Source organism: Drosophila simulans, chromosome 3R (assembly GCF_016746395.2).
Source record: "Drosophila simulans strain w501 chromosome 3R, Prin_Dsim_3.1, whole genome shotgun sequence".
NCBI lineage: Eukaryota > Metazoa > Arthropoda > Insecta > Diptera > Drosophilidae > Drosophila > Drosophila simulans.
Window position 1 is genome coordinate 5065431 of NC_052523.2, and position 18401 is coordinate 5083831.

The 18401-nt window shown below is 40.4% G+C and overlaps 1 protein-coding gene across 10 annotated transcripts in view; it reads right to left on the minus strand.

The window, feature by feature from the left end:
• Nucleotides 1–18401, minus strand: part of LOC6727226 (5'-AMP-activated protein kinase subunit gamma-1) — a 57108-nt gene that overhangs the window by 20767 nt on the left and 17940 nt on the right. For 5 of the 10 annotated variants that reach the window (XM_016175792.3, XM_016175787.3, XM_039295729.2 and 2 more), the window contains exons 3-7: nucleotides 15970–17755; nucleotides 13340–13461; nucleotides 12558–13170; nucleotides 12372–12494; nucleotides 6151–6187 (exon numbers count right to left, since the gene is read on the minus strand). In XM_016175792.3, the coding sequence (XP_016033729.1) occupies nucleotides 6151–6187; nucleotides 12372–12494; nucleotides 12558–13170; nucleotides 13340–13461; nucleotides 15970–17619 (2545 nt within the window). In that variant the 5' untranslated portion in view covers nucleotides 17620–17755. Of the gene's footprint in view, nucleotides 1–2708; nucleotides 2944–6150; nucleotides 6188–6446; nucleotides 6679–12371; nucleotides 12495–12557; nucleotides 13171–13339; nucleotides 13462–15969; nucleotides 17756–18401 lie in introns of those variants that run through there. The other 5 variants (XM_016175794.3, XM_016175795.3, XM_039295734.2 and 2 more) reach the window with 5 other exon arrangements.

Sequence of the window (18401 nt, forward strand, 5' to 3'; positions counted from 1 at the left end):
ATGGCGCTAATTACAGTTTTTGTTGCATTCTACGCAGTGGAAAAATATTCAAATCTTGTTTGCGTTTGGAAATATAGATTTCGGAAATTTTTACTTATTTTCATTTGCATATACATTTGTGCATATTTGCAAATGTGCATTTATGATTATGAATGAAAACAAACTTGGGTATTCTTCAAGAACTTTCGATAGTAACATATTTACTTATTTACATATTTTCTTATTTGGTTGACTTAATAATACCATAAATTTATTAATGACTTCGGTATATATGGGCAAGATTTCAAGTTTGTTTATGTGAGTTATAGTACCAAGAATTTAAAGTTCTTATACAGATAATGAAATGCCTTGTGTTGCTAAATGAAAAACTTCTGAATATATTTGTATACACACGCTTATAAGCAAACCCCTTCTAAATGTGAGTTTATAGGCAGTTCTAACCATAGATTACACGATCGTAAAACGTTTACAACCCACTCAGTGTGTTTGCATGGATGTTTGAGTGCCCTTTTCGGATTGCCAAACACTGGCGAGGCTCTTAGCACCTCAACTACCTTGATCCAAAGACATTGGGCCATAAATCTGGGAGGCGAGTGTGGAACCAAATGTATCTCAAAGTTTGCCGAGGGCTTGTCTTGATTCGGAGCCTTTTGCGCCGCATGCAAAATCGGTAAAAGTTCTCTTCTGCTCTTTTTTCTCTGAGAGTGCGAAGTGCTCTCTCTCTCTTTTTCTCAAGTGGTGGTTGTCCAAAAACAAAATACCAGGGGGAAAAAAAGCGAAAATAAAGCGCAGCAGAATATTTTTGCTGCGCAATTTCTTCTTTGCCGTGTTTTCATTTCTTCGCTATTCGACGCTCTTGAAATTCTCCCCTCCTCCTCCTTCTTCACCTTTTTTTTTTACAGAAATCCGAGTGAAAAGAGTAACTTCCCACATGCTGTTTTGTTGTTGTTTATCTTGTTTTGAGCCGGCTGCTCCGAAATTTAATTTCATTTGTAGAACCTACACGTAAACAAAAACCATACAGTGTCTGCAGCACTTGCGAAGCATTTGATAGCGCGCATAAATTCAATTAAATTAGCTGCAAAACATATTTACATTTACTCAGCTTTCGTATTCTATTTGTTTAACCCACGCACTAACTATAAAGTATCTCGGCGGAGCAGATTGTTTGTGCCTCATAAATGAATTGCCAAGGGAAACCGAATCCGAAACTGACCTATTCCAAGCGGATTTCAATTGCCGATTATGGTGGTGGTGATTGCGGAAAGCTCTGATTCTCTGCGAGGTTATCAGTGCCAACTATAATAGTATTATATGTAAATATATATTGATAAATGGAGGGAAACGCGGCTGTCCATCTGCGATCGCATTCGAATCGTGACAGAAATAAACGTTTTTTATTTTTATGAAATTATTTATTGATTAGCCTTGCATTCGATTTCGATTGCTGGTCAATTGAGAGAACTGTGGGCTATTTATAAACGCCAGTAACGAGAAACCAGGCACAAAAGAAATTCAAAGGAAGGGAGCAAAGATCACATCAGGCGAAAATAACACCTGCAGAGCCCGTTTCCAGATCATTTGGCTTTATCCAATTTTAATCATGGTTTATTATGCAAAACAAAACCCACAAAATCACAAAATGCCGCACAGAAACAGTCACAAAACCGTATGTATATTCTTTCCGGCTCATTAAAATATCATCCTCCGCTTACGTCAAAAACTCAGCTAACGGCGAAACAGCAGCCGATTGGCGCCTCTTGGCGATAAATCAAATCCCATCATTCCCCCTTTTTAGTTATTTAAATAAACTTTGGCGAGGAGCAAAGAACCGAAATGTCGTGGGACAAGAAAACAAAAACTTAAATCAAATCAATCGCCGCAAATATTTCGCCGGTAAGAGAACGGTTTCCTAGTTTCCTAGGCAAGTTTTCTATAAATATGTTTTGAAAAAAATTCAGTTTTGAATCCATTTTCCCTAAAAAAGTATAATTTAGTGTCGGAAGAGACTTCTACAAATAAGAATCTCTTTTGATATCTTTTGATAAAATGTATTTCTTCATCTCAGAAATGTCGTCACACTTTTCTCACTCACTGTTGTTTCTGTGCATTTAAATGTATTTTATTTATAAAACTCAGTCACATGGTCTATTTTTCCCCGTTGCTTTAGGCGGCTGAAATTATTTATCTGTTTAATTTTTATGGCAATTACACGTCCTTGGTTGCCCGCTCAAATTAAACTTTAACTTATGCAAATGTTTCTCCGATCTCTTCGCATTTTGCTGGGCGCTCGTATTTTTTGTAATTCGTTAAATTATCTCGTTAATTAGCGAGACGGCTTTTCAACTTGTTTATTTGGGCATTAAGTTAATCTGGATTGCGTACGGCATCCTAAAAATATAAAAGTCACTTGCATTTACGGTTGCTATAAATATTTCATTTGTTCAATTCCTTTCGAACTTTTCTACCATTTTTAAATGTTAAATTATAAGAATCGAAAAGGTTTTCCACGCACATTCAGCTGACTTTGCGGTAATTTTATTGTTTGGTTTTGACCATAAATTGCCCGCTCATGCATATTTATAGCCGGATAGCTCGGAAATATTTTCGTGTGCTGTCCGAAAATCCAGTTTTCTTTGTCTTTTGTTTGAAACTAATTATGTTTTCGCGTCTTAAAAATTAATAATAATTCCCCCCTGGCTGCCAACCGTTTAAATATTATTTCACTCTGATCGACGGGCCACTTCTCGAGTTATTTGCTTTTTCGACTAAAGGTTTTAATTAATTTGATTTTTAATTAGTGAATGCACACCATACACAAGTCACAAATTCCAATTCACTCAAGAAATTAACTGATCGAAATTCAAAAGTCACGTGGCTGAGCATCCGACTCTGCCGGCTGTTGGAATCGAACTGAAAGCGGTCGGTTGGTCGGTCCGCCCATGTGCTCCGCACTTCGGTGTATAACTGTAGTTGTATCTGTATCTGCAGCTGTATATGTGTATATATACTCCCATATCTGTGTGTAAACCGGCAAGGCGGTATGAGAGTGTGTGCGTGAGTGCGGGCCTCTCTGTTTTATATACTCGTTACACGGTACACAGCGGCGCGAGAAAAAGGTGAGCACAACAGAAAATCAAGCGAGCAAAGCAAAACGCGCAGAGGTGGCCTAATCGGCGAAGAAAAAAACATAATAATACCTGAAAACTTGAATAGATAAGCAACTTCGAGTTGGTTAGGGCCCTGCCTAGGGCGTTTTGGGGCGTGGCACGCAGTCAGCTGACCGCCTTGGGCAACAAAAAACCACTTTCTGTTTTCCGATCAATTTCTGGAACTCTCTCCGCCGCTCTCGTTTATATGGGATATTACTTAAAACAGGCGCACTTCTATAACTCAAACCATCGCACTTGTGAAAGATATTTTGCTTTCAAAAATACATTTTGGGAGATAAGATAATTGATAATTAAAAAACGTCTTTTAAACATAGAACTACTACTTTAATGAATCTGTTTTTGAGGCTTTGTACTAATGGTTATTCGCTTTAATAGGCGTTTTGAAGATCATTTATAATCGAGTTTGCAAATTGCGAACTCCAACAACCCCTAGGATCCACACGTTTTATCTGGGCAACATTCAAAAAAATGTGTTAATTTAAGAGTGAAACGCCGTAGGCTTCAGTTAGGCGTTTTAACCACCTTGAAGCGAGTTAAAAGGTACTCTCCAAGGCGCCATAACCTTTGAAATCCGAAGCTTCCATATCATAAGATTAGATGTGAATATATTTCGTCGCAGCGTTGTAACATAGATGGGTTCCACTGTACTGCTGTTGTCTTTTAGCTGCCTTACATGGCATTAACATTTACATTGCTGTTATTGTTATTATTTTGTTGTTTTTTTTCCACTCGGTTCTTCGTTCATCGATTCTAATGCTCTTTTTGTGGATTCTTGGTGTGCGTGCCGTAACGCACGTAGGCCAAATAAACAACAGTCCAAATATTTCGCCTATTTCGCCCTTAGCATGGGCGGTGCTGCCCCCCTTCGCCCAACACCCGCTCACTCTCATTCTATCTCCATCCTGCTCTCTCTCTCTGCAGACACCGAGTCTGTTCTAGTTTTCTCGCTGCGCAATCTATGTATGTTTTTATGCTATTGACTCGGTGAAAAAAAAAGGAATAAAAAAGAAATAAAATGATATAAAGCAAGCCCACACATATTGTCACTGTCTCGCCTGCCTTCAACATCAATGCCGCTTGAGATTTGTTTGTGGGCTGAACGAAATCTCCGAGTTGTATGCTTTCTAAGCCTCTCTCTCTCTCTTCGCTTCCGTCTCGCTCTCGCACGCTTTTGTATTACGTCATGGCCCGAGACACTTGATACGGCAACACACAACTGCATCGAAGAGGGAGAGGCAGTGATGTCAACTGGCGCTTCCGAAATATCTCTAAATTGTATCTTTCGAAAATGTCGCCAAAATAAATAAATCTAAAGTAAAATTAAAAAAAAATCATTTTGTGTTAAAAAATTATTGCTAAAATAACATTTATTGGGGACCAGTGGTTTGTGGACCCGGACTGCTTTCTTTGAGTAGATATAATGGAATTCTAAAATCATAGAGTCTCCTCAAATATACACAATATTAGTAATTTCACACTTGAATTTACAGTTTGAAGTAGAAAATTGTCTGAAATTCCAACTTTCAAAATAAAAAACTGGCTGTAGCCAAATATGCGATAAAAGGGATCAGCGCATCTGCTACAAAATAGCCAAATTCGCATCACTGAAGAGCCTGTTTGCTTGGTGGTTCTTACTTTTGCTTTTCGCCTGACATTGAAACTGCAGCTTAGCATAAGGAACACAACAGCAACAAAAAGTGCAGCCTGTACACGAAAACTTTCAAGGTCAGCCGAAGGGTAAACACATCCCAGCAACAGTTAGTCCAGCCCTCTCGCTCGCACACTGCACTGGAGCAAAGGTCTGGGTCTGGGTCTCTCCATCCCGCTCTCTCAGCCACCACGACACCACGATGTCGGCATTTAATTCTGGTCTAGAAATTGTAAACACTATTTTTGGGGCTCTATAACGGTGACCGCATTCACACATTTTGTTTTCGTCTGGTTTTTGTTGCGCGAAATAGGAAAATTGCTTTGGCCGCGCATTCTTCGGTTCTATTTGTTCAGTTGTTGTTCCCGCTATTTCGTAACGCAGATGTAACAATTACAAACGACACAATTTTCCACTTTTATGAACCATACGATATCTAAGTATGTGACATATGTACATACATTCATATTTGTATGAACAGAGGAAAAGTTTGTAGTTAGGTGAGAAAGATATCTTTAAACTATATCCAAGTTCAGCAAGAAGTTAATATCGTTTAACTAAAGATTAAATTGAATTTATAGTAGCTATTTTATTTTTTGATATTAAAGCTATTTGAATTTAAAAATAAAAAAGATTCAAGATAATAATTTAAATTAAAAGTATTTTTGTAGATAAGAACTATTTAGATAACCTGGCAGTATGGGTTTGAATTTAAATATACTCCGATATGCATTCAGATATCTTAAAGTTAAGATACAAAAAAATCAGTTATACATATATAAATCACTTTTAACAAATTGATTGAATTAACCATCCGATTAGTGGTTTTGAAACCACTCGATTCGCGGGTTGTCAATGAAAGTCAAAAATATTCCACAGCGACAGATGTTCCCACACCCACGCAACCGAATTAAACATTTTCCGGCGTCTTTGCTATTTGTTTATTTGCTTTGGACGAACTTCTGCGTTCCATCTCGCTGTTGTCGATCCGAGCGAATTGGATAAAAGTGTTAAGTAATTCTATTATTCGGCATTTACATATGTAAAACACTTCACTTCGTCTATGCGCAATAACTCCAACTTTGTTTTCGGCGCTAAATTTTATTCGCTTATTCGTTTGTTTGTTTTGTTTTTTTGCTTTCGCTTTGTGTTTTCGGTTTCTTTTCGGCTTTGCGCAGTTTTCAAAGTCAAGGTTAATTTGACTTTGTAGTCGTGCTGTTGTGGACGCTTAAATTAAGTCTGTAAATGGGTATTTTCTATGTTTTCTACCTGGTACTTGCTGTTCTAAAAGTATTCTGGAATAAATTGCAAACTCTATTTCGTACTTACTTTGCACAGCCAACTGTTGCTGATGCGCCGCCGCGCGCTGTAAAGTAAAGAAATAAATGAATAAGTTAAACATACTCTAAAGTTACATGAAGTCTTAAACTTCCCTTAAATATAAATACATAGCTGCAGATGTGCATTAAAATGTTATGTATATCAGCTATTATTTATCGCTAGTCATAATATAGGTGTTTAGATGTTTATCTTAATATAATACTTTAAAAATATTATTAAATTATTACTAAAGTAATTAAGATTTATAGACTAGATTATGTCATTCAATCAGTTGCGATTCTTACACTATTGACCATCATGGCGCGAATTCCTGGTAGGGATTGCACATCGAGGGATTGGCTGCGCCCACGACGCGTTTTATTGGTGGGCGAGACGGGCGGGGGGCCCGGCGAGGTGGGCGTGGCAGAGCTGCTCGAGTGAGTGTGCCGATATATCCAACGCTTCACCGCCGACATTTTGTCGCAGTTTTAATTATGGTTGTATTGGAAATTTTTGTTTTATTATCAGCTGGTGTGATTCATATTTACCAAAGTTCACTTTTGGTTATATATATTTTTGTTAATAAATTGATAAACTGTTTATCTACACAAGAAAACCAATTCAAATTCAAATTTAAATTCAGCCGTCAACTGCTTGTTTACCAGCGAGCACTGCTTGCCGTTCAACTGCTTGCTACATTTGCTTTCGCTACTCAACGCCAGGGGCGCTTTACTGTGAGAATTAAACATTTTTTTTTGTTTTCTGCTTTTTTGTTTACCCGTAATAAATAAAATACAATTTGATAAGTGCATATAGGGTATTTGCCATTGCCACCCATAAACTATGTAAATTTCCCTGCCTTTTCAGCGCCGGAATGCCAATTTATGTATATTTTTTAATTACCCGGCAGGAATTTTCGCCGAGTTTTCGTGTTTAAGGAAATGGGAAAATAAGTGAAATAACGACAATGTCGCGGAATCTCATTGGAGCAGCTATAATTATTTCCAGCGGTCCGCGTCTTATCACCTTTCCCCGCCACCCCACAAATTAATCCTTGACCCCGAACTCTTTTAATTAACAAATAAGCACAAAGCATGATCATTCTGAAGAACAAACTGGTGACGCATTAAGTTGATTGAACGAACGCAGCCATAAAGTTCAGTGGATTTGAGAGGAGGCGTGTTTGTCTTGCTGGTTGATTGCCTGCTGTCGTGTGTCCGTCCAATTGAAATTGACAAAAACTTTGATTGAAAGGTGCACCCAATAAAAAGCAGCAGACACGAGACCAGAAGAAAGCGATTCTATACAATGAAAACTAATTAAAACTGGAAACAGAGCAAATATCTTAGCTGCAGCAATGGGTCAAGTGCAGAGAAGTAAGTCAGTACTTAAGGAAAAACTTCATTAACTACACTGATTTCCAAAAATTAAGAAAGATTAAGAAACTAAGCTCTACATACCAAAATTTCCACACTCATAATTGCCGAGGGCCAAAACCGCATATTGACAACGATATGAAGGGTTCACAGATATAAGATATCTATATTAAATTCCTACAGCAAGTAAACAATCGACTAAATGTGCTGCCACCGACTGATGCAAATTTTTAAAGCCCGTCAAAATATTACCCAATCTTATTTAATTCTCATACTTTCAGACTTAACACCTGACCGAGTCTCAAGGAATTGATAATTTTTTAACAAAGTTCTGATTTCCACACACCTCGGGGCGTATACTTAATATTGTCAGCTGGCGCTTTTGCGTTCTTATCGTATTTTGATTGTTTTGTTTACCCGCCGCGGTGTAACTTGTTTTTAGCACGACAAACAAGCAGCGAATATTATAGACGTAAATAATACAAGTATAATTAGCCTTTATACGACCATTGAAAATTCGCAAATTCACAAAAACGTATGTAGTTCGCTTTCATTTCTAATATTTCTGTCTTCGCTGCGAGCGCCAATATTTGTTAGAGAAATGCGCGGAAAACTAATAGTAAGTAAATAAAATTCTAGCAAAACAGACTCCGCGACCAGACAACAAAACGCAAACAGAATGTAAAAGTCATTAACGTTAATTAGCTGCTCGCGCAAAGGCAAATAAACCAAACCGAACGCAAAAAGGAAGCAATATGGCTAGAAAGGGTAAGGGTTTTGGCCAGGCAACTGAGCCAAATCTTCATTTTTGGCCACAAATCAATTCGACTTAGTTCCATTTAGCATTCCGCGTCTGATTGGAATTCTGCCAGTTCTGCGCTCGATTCAAAAACATCGAATCTAGAAGCCTTTAATTAACATTGCGTTAACAGCGGCATGTTAATTTCCAATTGGCATGTGACCAAGCGCGTAAAAGATTTCTACCAAACAAAAAAGTTGCCTTCTGTGAAACAATATATTTACTAGCCGTTTTGACCTATTTTTACCAAACATTTTAGTGAAATCATCAAGGTTTTTAAGAACTCATTTGTTGCCATTATATAAATATTTTAAAATTAAACATTTAGCTAATTAACTTTTTAAAAAACTATTTAAAATATTTAAACTCGCATACTAAGTTGTTTTAATAAATATGCAAGCATACCTTATTATCCAATTACTATAAATTATATATCAGTAAATTAAATGAATATGGATTGTGTAAAGATATACTTTTCCTGGATATTAATAATAATAATAATATAAACTTGGCTTTTTCTCAATTTTTCCTGATCAAAAAATTCCGAGCGCAATCCATAACTTTTGTGAACTCTATATATAACCAAATTAATATGTATTTTTACACATTTCTAATCAGGCTTCTCGCACCATAAACAAACTTCCACATCAACAAATAAGCTTCGTCGCCTAACTGTGGTTGACCTCTAGGCAAGTGAGATAAAAATCAAAATAAATATAGGCGGTAGGCTTGAAATATTAAACAAGTAGTGGGAACAGAGAAAAGTTCCCACTTTGACAAATGATTGACTAACGAGCAGAGCCCAAAAAAGCGCAGAGAACACACGCGAAATGCATAAATAGAAATAATAAAATAAGTGGGCACAGAACCAGAGAAATGAGAAATGTCTGTTTAAAACAATTCACTTTCTTCTCACTTCCTCGTGGAAAGCAAATGGCGAGCGAGATCCCAAGTGGGCATGTGCCATATAGGGAAAGCTGATTTCGATGGGACTAACTAATATGGTGGGGTTTCCGATTAGGAATTAACTTCTTTTCCTGATTTCTAGCTTCGATCTAGAGAGTTATCAGCTGCAATTATATATTTGGTTATCTGCTAAATTTGTCCATTTAATTTAGCCGCCCTAGCTTGCATTTATCTTATCTGCTCGGACGCCTTCCGTTGTACATATATTCTAAATTAATTTCCAGACGCTTTCGCTTCCCCAACTGAATCTTCCTTCTTGTTGATTTTGTGGCCAGAACTGATAAGTTTCTGTTTCTTTCCTGGTTTTCATTTTGCAAATACCACTTAGCAGCTTATCGCCCAGTTAAGCAATCGCGGGAAAAGGGCCAGTGAAAACAGTGATATCATCCATTGAGATGTCATAAAATAGTCAACCGTCAGTCAGTGATAATGACCAACAAATCACCCGAAAACAATGTTGAGGCGTGGAAAATCCCCTATTATTAACAACAGCTGCGTGTCCTCAGGGAGAACGTCAAACTATTGGGACAGATTTCATAATCTCTAATGGAATAATTAAGTAGATGATTGATTTAGCAGAGCTCGATAATTTACGTTTACGGTTTGGCAAATGGCATTTCAAGTACAAAGTTAAGAACAATTGCTAACACTCTTCAGCACTTTTCTTGCCACAAAAGTTGGACAACTAACAAATTGGCGACCAAGAAATTGGCTTAAAGGCTTTGAACACAGCACAACCGCACCATCAGCTATTATTTAGCGTATTTTATGAACAATAACCACCAAAAGCACCAAAGCACACCGATCACATGTTGGCCATTTATTATGTCGGCTTTTTCGTTTTCTGCCACACACCTTCTATACGCTCATTTCCATGCCTTAGCAATCGCTTTTAATTAAATAAAAAGAGTTTTTGCGCACAGAACAAATATTATGAAAATTATGAACGTGCTCGCGAGTTTCGCCAATGAACTTGAAAATTAAGAACACAAATTGTCCGCCAAAAAGGAGGAAATTCGCGGTGTGTTTTAAATTAAATTAATTGTGGCGGCACATTAGAACTTAAATGGCAGCAGAAATAAAACGGCATAGATTTGTTTGATTTAAAAATAATTGTTTTGGGCAAATGTAGAATGGTTTCTTTTCACGCCACGGAATATAAATATAAAAATTTCTTTATTTATTCAGTGGTTGTGCCAGCATTTTTGAGTCGTTATTTTGTTGCTATACTTTAGCAATCAGCAGAATTCAAAGCATTAGTTTAAGTAACTCGCAGTTGTCCGAAAATTGTAATTATTTCTTTATGAATTTTCATTTAAAATTTTAAATTATTATTTATTTATAGGCATTTAGCAATCGGTTTTCAAATAAATTATTTAAAATAGCACTCCAGGCACACATTTTAGTTTTTTCCAGACCGCTGAAATCGTTTTCTTGCCAAGAAAAACAATAAATAAACGGAAATGTTCGATGTCAACACACGGACACACGCGATGGGCTTATTTATAATTTGGGCAACGCACAGATGGAATGAATTGTATTCCCATTCCGATTCGAAATCGCGGCCAGAATCCGAAGGATCAGGAGCAGCGAGAATTACGCGCACAATGGCCGACTGGCCAGTTCAATTGGAAATGCAAGTGAAAATAACAACACATCCGCTCGATCGGCGGCCAAACAAAAAATGCTCAAGTGACAACGGCGGCGACGCTGGCGTATACGTAATATACGTACGAGTGTGCAAAAGTCCAAAAACCGCCAGAGAAACGAGAGAGAATCGAAGAAAGGCGGGCAGCAGTGGGAGAGGGAAAGCAGCTGTGCCGATCACCTGTTGTTGAAGCTTTCGCTCTAAAGGACTTTGCCATTTCTGTACACTGTTAAAAATAATAAAATTGTATTTGCCAATTTAGTTGTTAATTATTCTTACAAATTTGATTATATTTCTCTAGTAAAGTGTGCAATAAACTAGAAACTTACACATTTTACATATTATTTTATCCAAAAAGTAATCATTTAATTTGCCACATGATCATTTTGTGCTTTTAATGATTTTAAGATATCTCACTGTGTCTAAAAAAGTTAAATACATTTCCCTAACGCGTTCAGTTCTTTCGACTCTCCTACTATAAACGATAAATGATAATCAAAACGAAGCTTATCAATCAAATCGATTGAGGCCTATCGATTCGAAATCAATAATGGCGCATAATTATTTATAGACCGATGATTATCAATGACGAGTTCTTGCCGCCGATAAGGCTCTCAAGTGGACTTTTCGAGACAACATGGCATTTGGGAGTGAAATGCTGGTAATCACTTAATCACCCAGCTATGAATCTAATAGGACGTGATAAGCGATATTTATGAACCAAATAACCCATAATCAGCGTGTTTTCTATTAATTAAAGGTTGAGATTTTTCATATTTTTCTAGATAAATTAAGTGCTTATTTCTTTAAGCTAAAATGTTAATATACAGCCTTGCCTCATCTTGCAGTGCTTTACATAAAAAACTAATTAACAATTAAGACAACACAACTATGTATTTGTTTATAAAAGTTTTTTAAAAATACTAATACAAAAACGTCGGTTTAAAAAGTTAATAGCCGAGTCACTTTATTCAGCGGGAAAATGTGAGCGGAGGCTCAAACCACTGACGCATTTTCAGCTGCAGTTCGACAGGTGGCGCTGCAGCACATTCGCGGATTTCAACCGACAATAATACAGGGGTGTCAGCCAAGTTATCGATTAATTTTGAAAGTAATCATTTCAATTTAAATTATGGCGGGTAAGCATTTGTAGCGAAAAATTAAAAATGAGAGAAACATAAATTGAACGTCGTTTTAAGTATGAAAATATACATAGTTTAAAATATTACGCTTTGTATATTAAATTAAAATTCAATTTGAGGAATTTGAATTATTCATTCATTTTTAGAATATATGATACATGACTTATTAATTGCTTATATAAAAAGTAACACTTAAAAATACAAGGTCCAGACAAATATGTATTAATACAGCAACTTAACTTTCTTCCTTACAAATTACATCAAACTTAAATCTCTAAAATGTAGAAGAGTCCACTTACCGCTTTGCGTTTGTCGGCTTCGCTGACAACCGAGCTGGATCGATGCCGGAACAGATCCATGACCTTGGTCATCGGCGACCGCTGGGAAGAGTTTGGACGCACCGCCGTCACCGTGTGGTAATACTGTCCAAGGAGAAATCAATTAGCATGGAAATCAAACCAATAGTGCGGGATGCCAGGACTCACCTGCGCGTCGCTGCCTTGATGCGGATGGGCACTGCCGTCTTTGTACTTGCTCTTTGCCGTCGATTGCGTGCCGTCGGCGCTCGTTATCGTCACGGCGGGATGCTGGCGATGGCTGAAGTTCTGCATGGCCACCTTCATGGAGTTCATAAGGCCACCGGCTCCTCCCGCTGCTCCCTGTCCTGCTGCTGCTGCTCCGGCTGCTGCCGAGCTCGTGGCCGGGCCTGTGCCGCCGGAAACGGAGTAGGTGCTGCTGGTGGCGCTGCTGTCGGCGGAGGACGGATCCAGCAGGTGCTTCTCCTTCTGCCGCTTCGCATCGGATTTCGCGCGCGGGCGGAAAACGTCGAATATCGTGGGCCTTCGGTTGGGTGACGCTATGCCGTGCACCGTCGACTGATTGAGCACGGGAGAGTCCTCGCCGCTTCGCCTCCGCTCCAGCGAACCGGACCGCGATCCCACACCCGCCATGGCCATCCGCTCCGTGCTGCGTGAGATCTTCTCGCTGTGCCTGTTGATCTTCTCCAGCTTGGCCGCTTCGCGTTCGATCCTTCTCGCTGTCTCGCGCTCCAGCTTGCGGGCTTCCTTTTCCCGTCGCGACTGCTCCTTCTCCTGGCGACTGTGGCGTAGGAAAATAATTTTGTTAGTACAAATGACATTTAATTGGGCACGAGTCATGTTGCTATATACTCTATAGTATAGCTCTTTTTAAGTAATTGAAAATATACTACACTTTCTAGCAATTTATGAATCCCTAGGCCTAGTTGAGATTTCGTTTATGAACTTACCGCTGCTCCTTTTCCATCTTCTTGTAGGCCTTCTTGGCCGCCTTGGCATTTGGCTCTGCGGGGGCGCTGGAGGGTCGGGATCCTGGCATCCGGCCGGCTTCTCTGAGGCTGCCATCCTGCTCCTGGAAGCGAACATGGCGTTTTTGGGAATTAGTTTGTGGCTGACTTGGCTGTGTTGTGATGGGGATTTGGCTGTTGATGTGGGGATTCGAGTTGGCATCCAGTGGGCTTTCTACTACGATTTCGAGAGTACTTTGCATGTTTCTGGCGACGCTGGCCAAGACAAACTAAAACCAAGGGCTGATTGGAAGGAACCAGCCGAACGGCATTATCCATTATCCGCCGTATCCTTTCACCTCTGACCCCTGTTTGTACTATCCCCAGTGCTGTCCGTCTCTTTTTAGCAGCTGCAATTATTGCCGAATTGTCTACAAATACAATTTATTCGCCACAATACACAATGGATTCAGTGGCGTAACCCGGGGTGACGCCAATTGGAGGAGCAGGCGACACCCGATGCGTCCCTTTAATTGGACCATGACGGAGGCGATGGGAAGACCTATCCCGCCTGTTCCTCGCCAATCGAACGAAGTCAATTAATTTATGATTACGCGAAATTGCAACCGAATGTGGGCCAGGACGACCGTTGTCAAGGAAGCAATAGTTCAACGGTTCGGAGAATTCTAACCCAAATTCATGGAGCTCCTGAATTTATTTCACTTCAAGGGGCATCCCCTTTAAAATCGTTTATAAACAATTATGCTAATAAGCAGCTAATTATGACAAATGATCTATCGGTTCTGCAGTAAAGCAAAGAATGAACTAATTATTCACTTCATTCGTTGTTTGTTTTTCATATTTGATTTTTTTTTACAAGTCTAACAGACTGCTAATATAGTTTTAATAAGTATAGCTAGCTGATCTACCTTTATGTAATATTTATTGAATGTAATGTATAAATATTAAAGCTAATTAGGCAAAGTTGTTTTTATATTTTCCTGTTTAGTTTTATAACAAATGGAACTTAAAACTGAACTTAGCAGAATGTTTTGTTTGGATTCCCAGGAGTGTTAACAACTTTTACAAACACTTGTACCAATTTTCACTTGTACTTAGACCTTTTTCACGCAACATTGACCAAAAAACTTGATCGAAGAGCGCAAACACCTGTCTTTGAATTATTTATAGCGAAAACTACAAACAGATCGAGCGGCTTTCTTCACGGCTAAAGGGTTTCATGTCCAAAAAGCCGAGTCACGTGCCCCGAGGGTCGCAGACGACAGCGATGAATTAACGACAAAGGCGGTCCATAATTGGCACGGCGGGCTTAATTGGGTTAACACTCAGAGAAATCAGACGAAAATCTAAAGTTTAAAACAGTATATGTTTGTCATTAGGGTAGCTGGTGTTCGGTCTGAAGCATTTGACACGGTCTAATTCAATATTTAAGCAGTTATAAAACACGCTAGACGGCTGCAGAGGGAAGACCTCACTTCTAAGTTTTTCAGGGAGTGGCGGAACTGTAGAAAACTGACGTCATTGTTTGCCAAGACAAGGTAAATACCTATCCGCCTATATAGGGAGATATATACATATATATGGAAATATTATACTGGCATTCATACGCGATATGTCCGCGTTCCTTCAAAACAAATAAAAAGCGGCGGTGGGTTCCAGTGGGAAATGTTGACAAATTGTGTCATGATAAGCGGAGAGCCAACAGATATAGAGAAATACCCGACTATACCATGCTATAGTATACGATATGCTATATATAGGCACAGCATGTGTGGCACGATAAAAACAAGCCCCAAAAAGCTGATTTTTCGCCGTGTTTACCTTTCGGTCGGACAAATAAACTCGAAAAGGCGAAGAGGAAGCGAAAACTGAATTCTCTTTTCGAGATATAAATAGACAACTTTATGGATATCGTAGAAACAACGGCGCAAGCGAATAATTATTAATATTGAGTAAACAAAGTGTAAGCCTCCAGACCGCTGATCCGACCAAAAGTGCAGGTCAAGTGGAGGCTTTTCAGCACCGAAAAGGGCAGTATTCCTCTCAAGAAGTAATAAAAAATGGAGTATTAAGAAATAACCCAAATAACACAAAACCCCTGAATGTAAAGAACTAAAAATACACTTAAACAAATGATGTATTGGATCTGCTCTCATGACATCATTGACTCAGTTGCCCATCCCAGTTTTCGCTCACCAGACCTTTCACTGCCCAATTTGTACATGATAAATTATTTGAAAATGATAAAGGCACATATCTCAAATGACGTCAGTCGGATCTGTGAATATAAAGATTACACATACCCCCATTTAGCCTCAATTAGCTGTGGGCATTGGGTTTTATGGGTTTTTGGTTTCTTGTGAGCTTTTCTTCATCTATCATCTCTTAAGTGAGAAATATTTCATTCATAATACTAATTTGATTACTTTTCTGTGTAGGTAAATAAATAGATTCCTAGCACAATAGCTATTATCCACCAAAAGTAGCTAAGTACTAATCTACTTCATCCTTCATAAATATATAATATCTCCAAGAGCTACTATGTTCTTTGAATCCTTCGAAAAAGAAATTATATCTCCCATATAGACTTTGTTTTTGAACCCTTCACTTACATCATCGGACACGGAAACGGAGACGGATCCCGAGTTGGTCAGCTGGCGGGATGGACTGGTGGTGGATACACTGCTCTCGCTCCTCAGCAAACGTGGCATGGTGGACGCCCCACCCAGGGAGACAGCTCTCTGCTGCTGCTGCTGGAGCAGAGGAAGTGGAGCACCCGGTGCGCCTGGAGCAGTACTGCCACTCAATCCACCGTCCTGCCGCCGTATCCAGATCTCGTCCAGCTCCCGTTCGCTGGGCGTGCGCGGCTTGTTGGCTAAACTATTTGTATCACAAGTGAGGCTTTGGTGATTGCTGTTGGCCAGCCCAGTCGTATTCAGCGCCACGTTGCTCTGGGCCGGCGTGCGAATCTCCACCAGCGATGGCTCGAAGAACTGCTTGGACAGATGGGGAGCGGCGGTGGGAAACCGATTGGAGCCATATCGCTGGGAGAACAGTCCCTGCACCGAGGAGTAGCCTCCGAAGCTGGAGGGAAAGCTGATGGTGTGGGCATTCGAGCTGGCCTTCAGTTTGCTCAGCTTCTGGGCCTCGACTCGCAGTTCGGGTGTCTCCTGGGCGAGTGAGACCTTGAACTTGCCCTTGATGATCAGCGGCGGCTCCGTGGGCAGCGGCAGAGGGGAAACGGGCTCTGGTGTTACAGGAACCGGCGTTTCCTTTGCCACAATCTCGCTGGAAGTGGGTGCAGGACTTGGTGGACCAACTGGAGAAGGACGGGAAGGAGGCGCCACTGGTTCCTGGGTGTGCAGTAGCGCCTTCAGCGCCTTTGGTAGAATCGTGGCTGGTATGGGAGGCGGCGGAGGAGGTGGTGGCGGCGGTGCCTCACTCTCCTCGATATTTCGCGTATTGATCCTATCGATCTTGTGCATAAACTGCTGCCGCAGCCGCTCCAGATCCTTGAACTTCTCCTTGGAGGCCTCATCCTGCGGCGTGGGTGGTCTGGGTGGCGCCTTCGAAGCTTTTTCGGATTTGGTTGACTCTCCCGTGGAGGAGGAGCCTCCGCCCAGCTGGGTCCTGTCGCCCTCATCCTCGTCATCCTCCTCCTTGCACTGCGACAATCGGCGTCGTTCGATGTAGGGAGGTAGCAGATAGCCGGGTCTTTGGTGACCCGAATAGAGATCGACCTTGACAAACTTCCCGCTGAGGCTGAGCCCCAGGCTGTGGTGAACTTCATCGTCGTCGTCATCCGGATCGTCCTCGTCATCCGAGCTGCTGCCACTGCTGCTGTGGAAGTCGAAGGAGTTCGATCGCGGCAGGCACTTGAGCATCTCGGAATCGATGTGCTGGCCATGAAGTGGACCCGGCAAGCCCCTCAATCGCTCCTCCCGCTGCTGCTGCTGGGCCACTTGGCCCAGGCTGCCGGAGGAGGCGGAATCGGTGATCTGGTCGTTGGCACTCGCCTCCGAGTCCGACTCGTAGCCATCCAGAACACCCTGCTCCAGATCGTCCATGGTCGACTCAAAGGCGCATTCGAAGCTGTCCTCGCCAGCGAATGGCTGGTATGGATGGCCGTCTGGCTGCTTCGCCGGCTCATCCGGCAGCTCCTTGGGCTCCTGCACCTTGTCCTCCTGGACGCCCATGACGGCTGCATTGGCCAACGGCTGCTGCTTCACTGGCTGCTCGATGAAGTCGCAGTTCGTGGCCATTTGGTTGATTTGCGTTTTATCTTTGGACTACTGCTATGGATCTCCTGCTGCTCTGTCTATCGATGGGTTATCTCACTCTGCGCTATGCAAAATATTTTCTTTTGTACGACATTGATATGCCGTCTTCTTTGGGAATCTGTAAATAGATTATTGAACATCAATCGAGTGACCAGAACTCAGCGCTTGAGCCTTTCATCGTTCCTTTGTGTTGATATGAGCAGTTTGACATCTTTTTATTTTTTGTAACCATTTCAATAAGTTCACTGAACAAAAGTCGGCAAACATTCTTGGGGAGGTGAAGGTCGTACGATTTTCCCCCTTCTTTCCCACTTCTTTCACAAACAAAAAATCGAGCAAAACAAAAGCTAATTTCATTATTTACGCTTCGTCATCGGCGTGGTTTTGCTTGTAGAAAAAACAAAAGTCGAATGCGAAATTCAACAAATGGAAAAATAAATGAAAAACATACGGCAGCTGATATACAAACAGAGCAGAATTCAACCGAATATATATACTTATTTCAATACAAAACGCACAGCAGAATTGCAAAGTTGAATGGTGAAACGAAGTGAAATGCTATTGAATCATTGGATGACATTTGTAAAATGTATTTCGCTAAAACCCCAAACTATTTTCACATATTCCTTTCGTACCGCTGAAACAGCAATGATTTCTGAGAAGCACTCCAGATTTGCACTAAAAATAAATAGTTACGAGTGCACTGAACACATTTAAAAACCATCTGTCAAACATAAGCCATGAATCATGAAAAATGAGTGGCC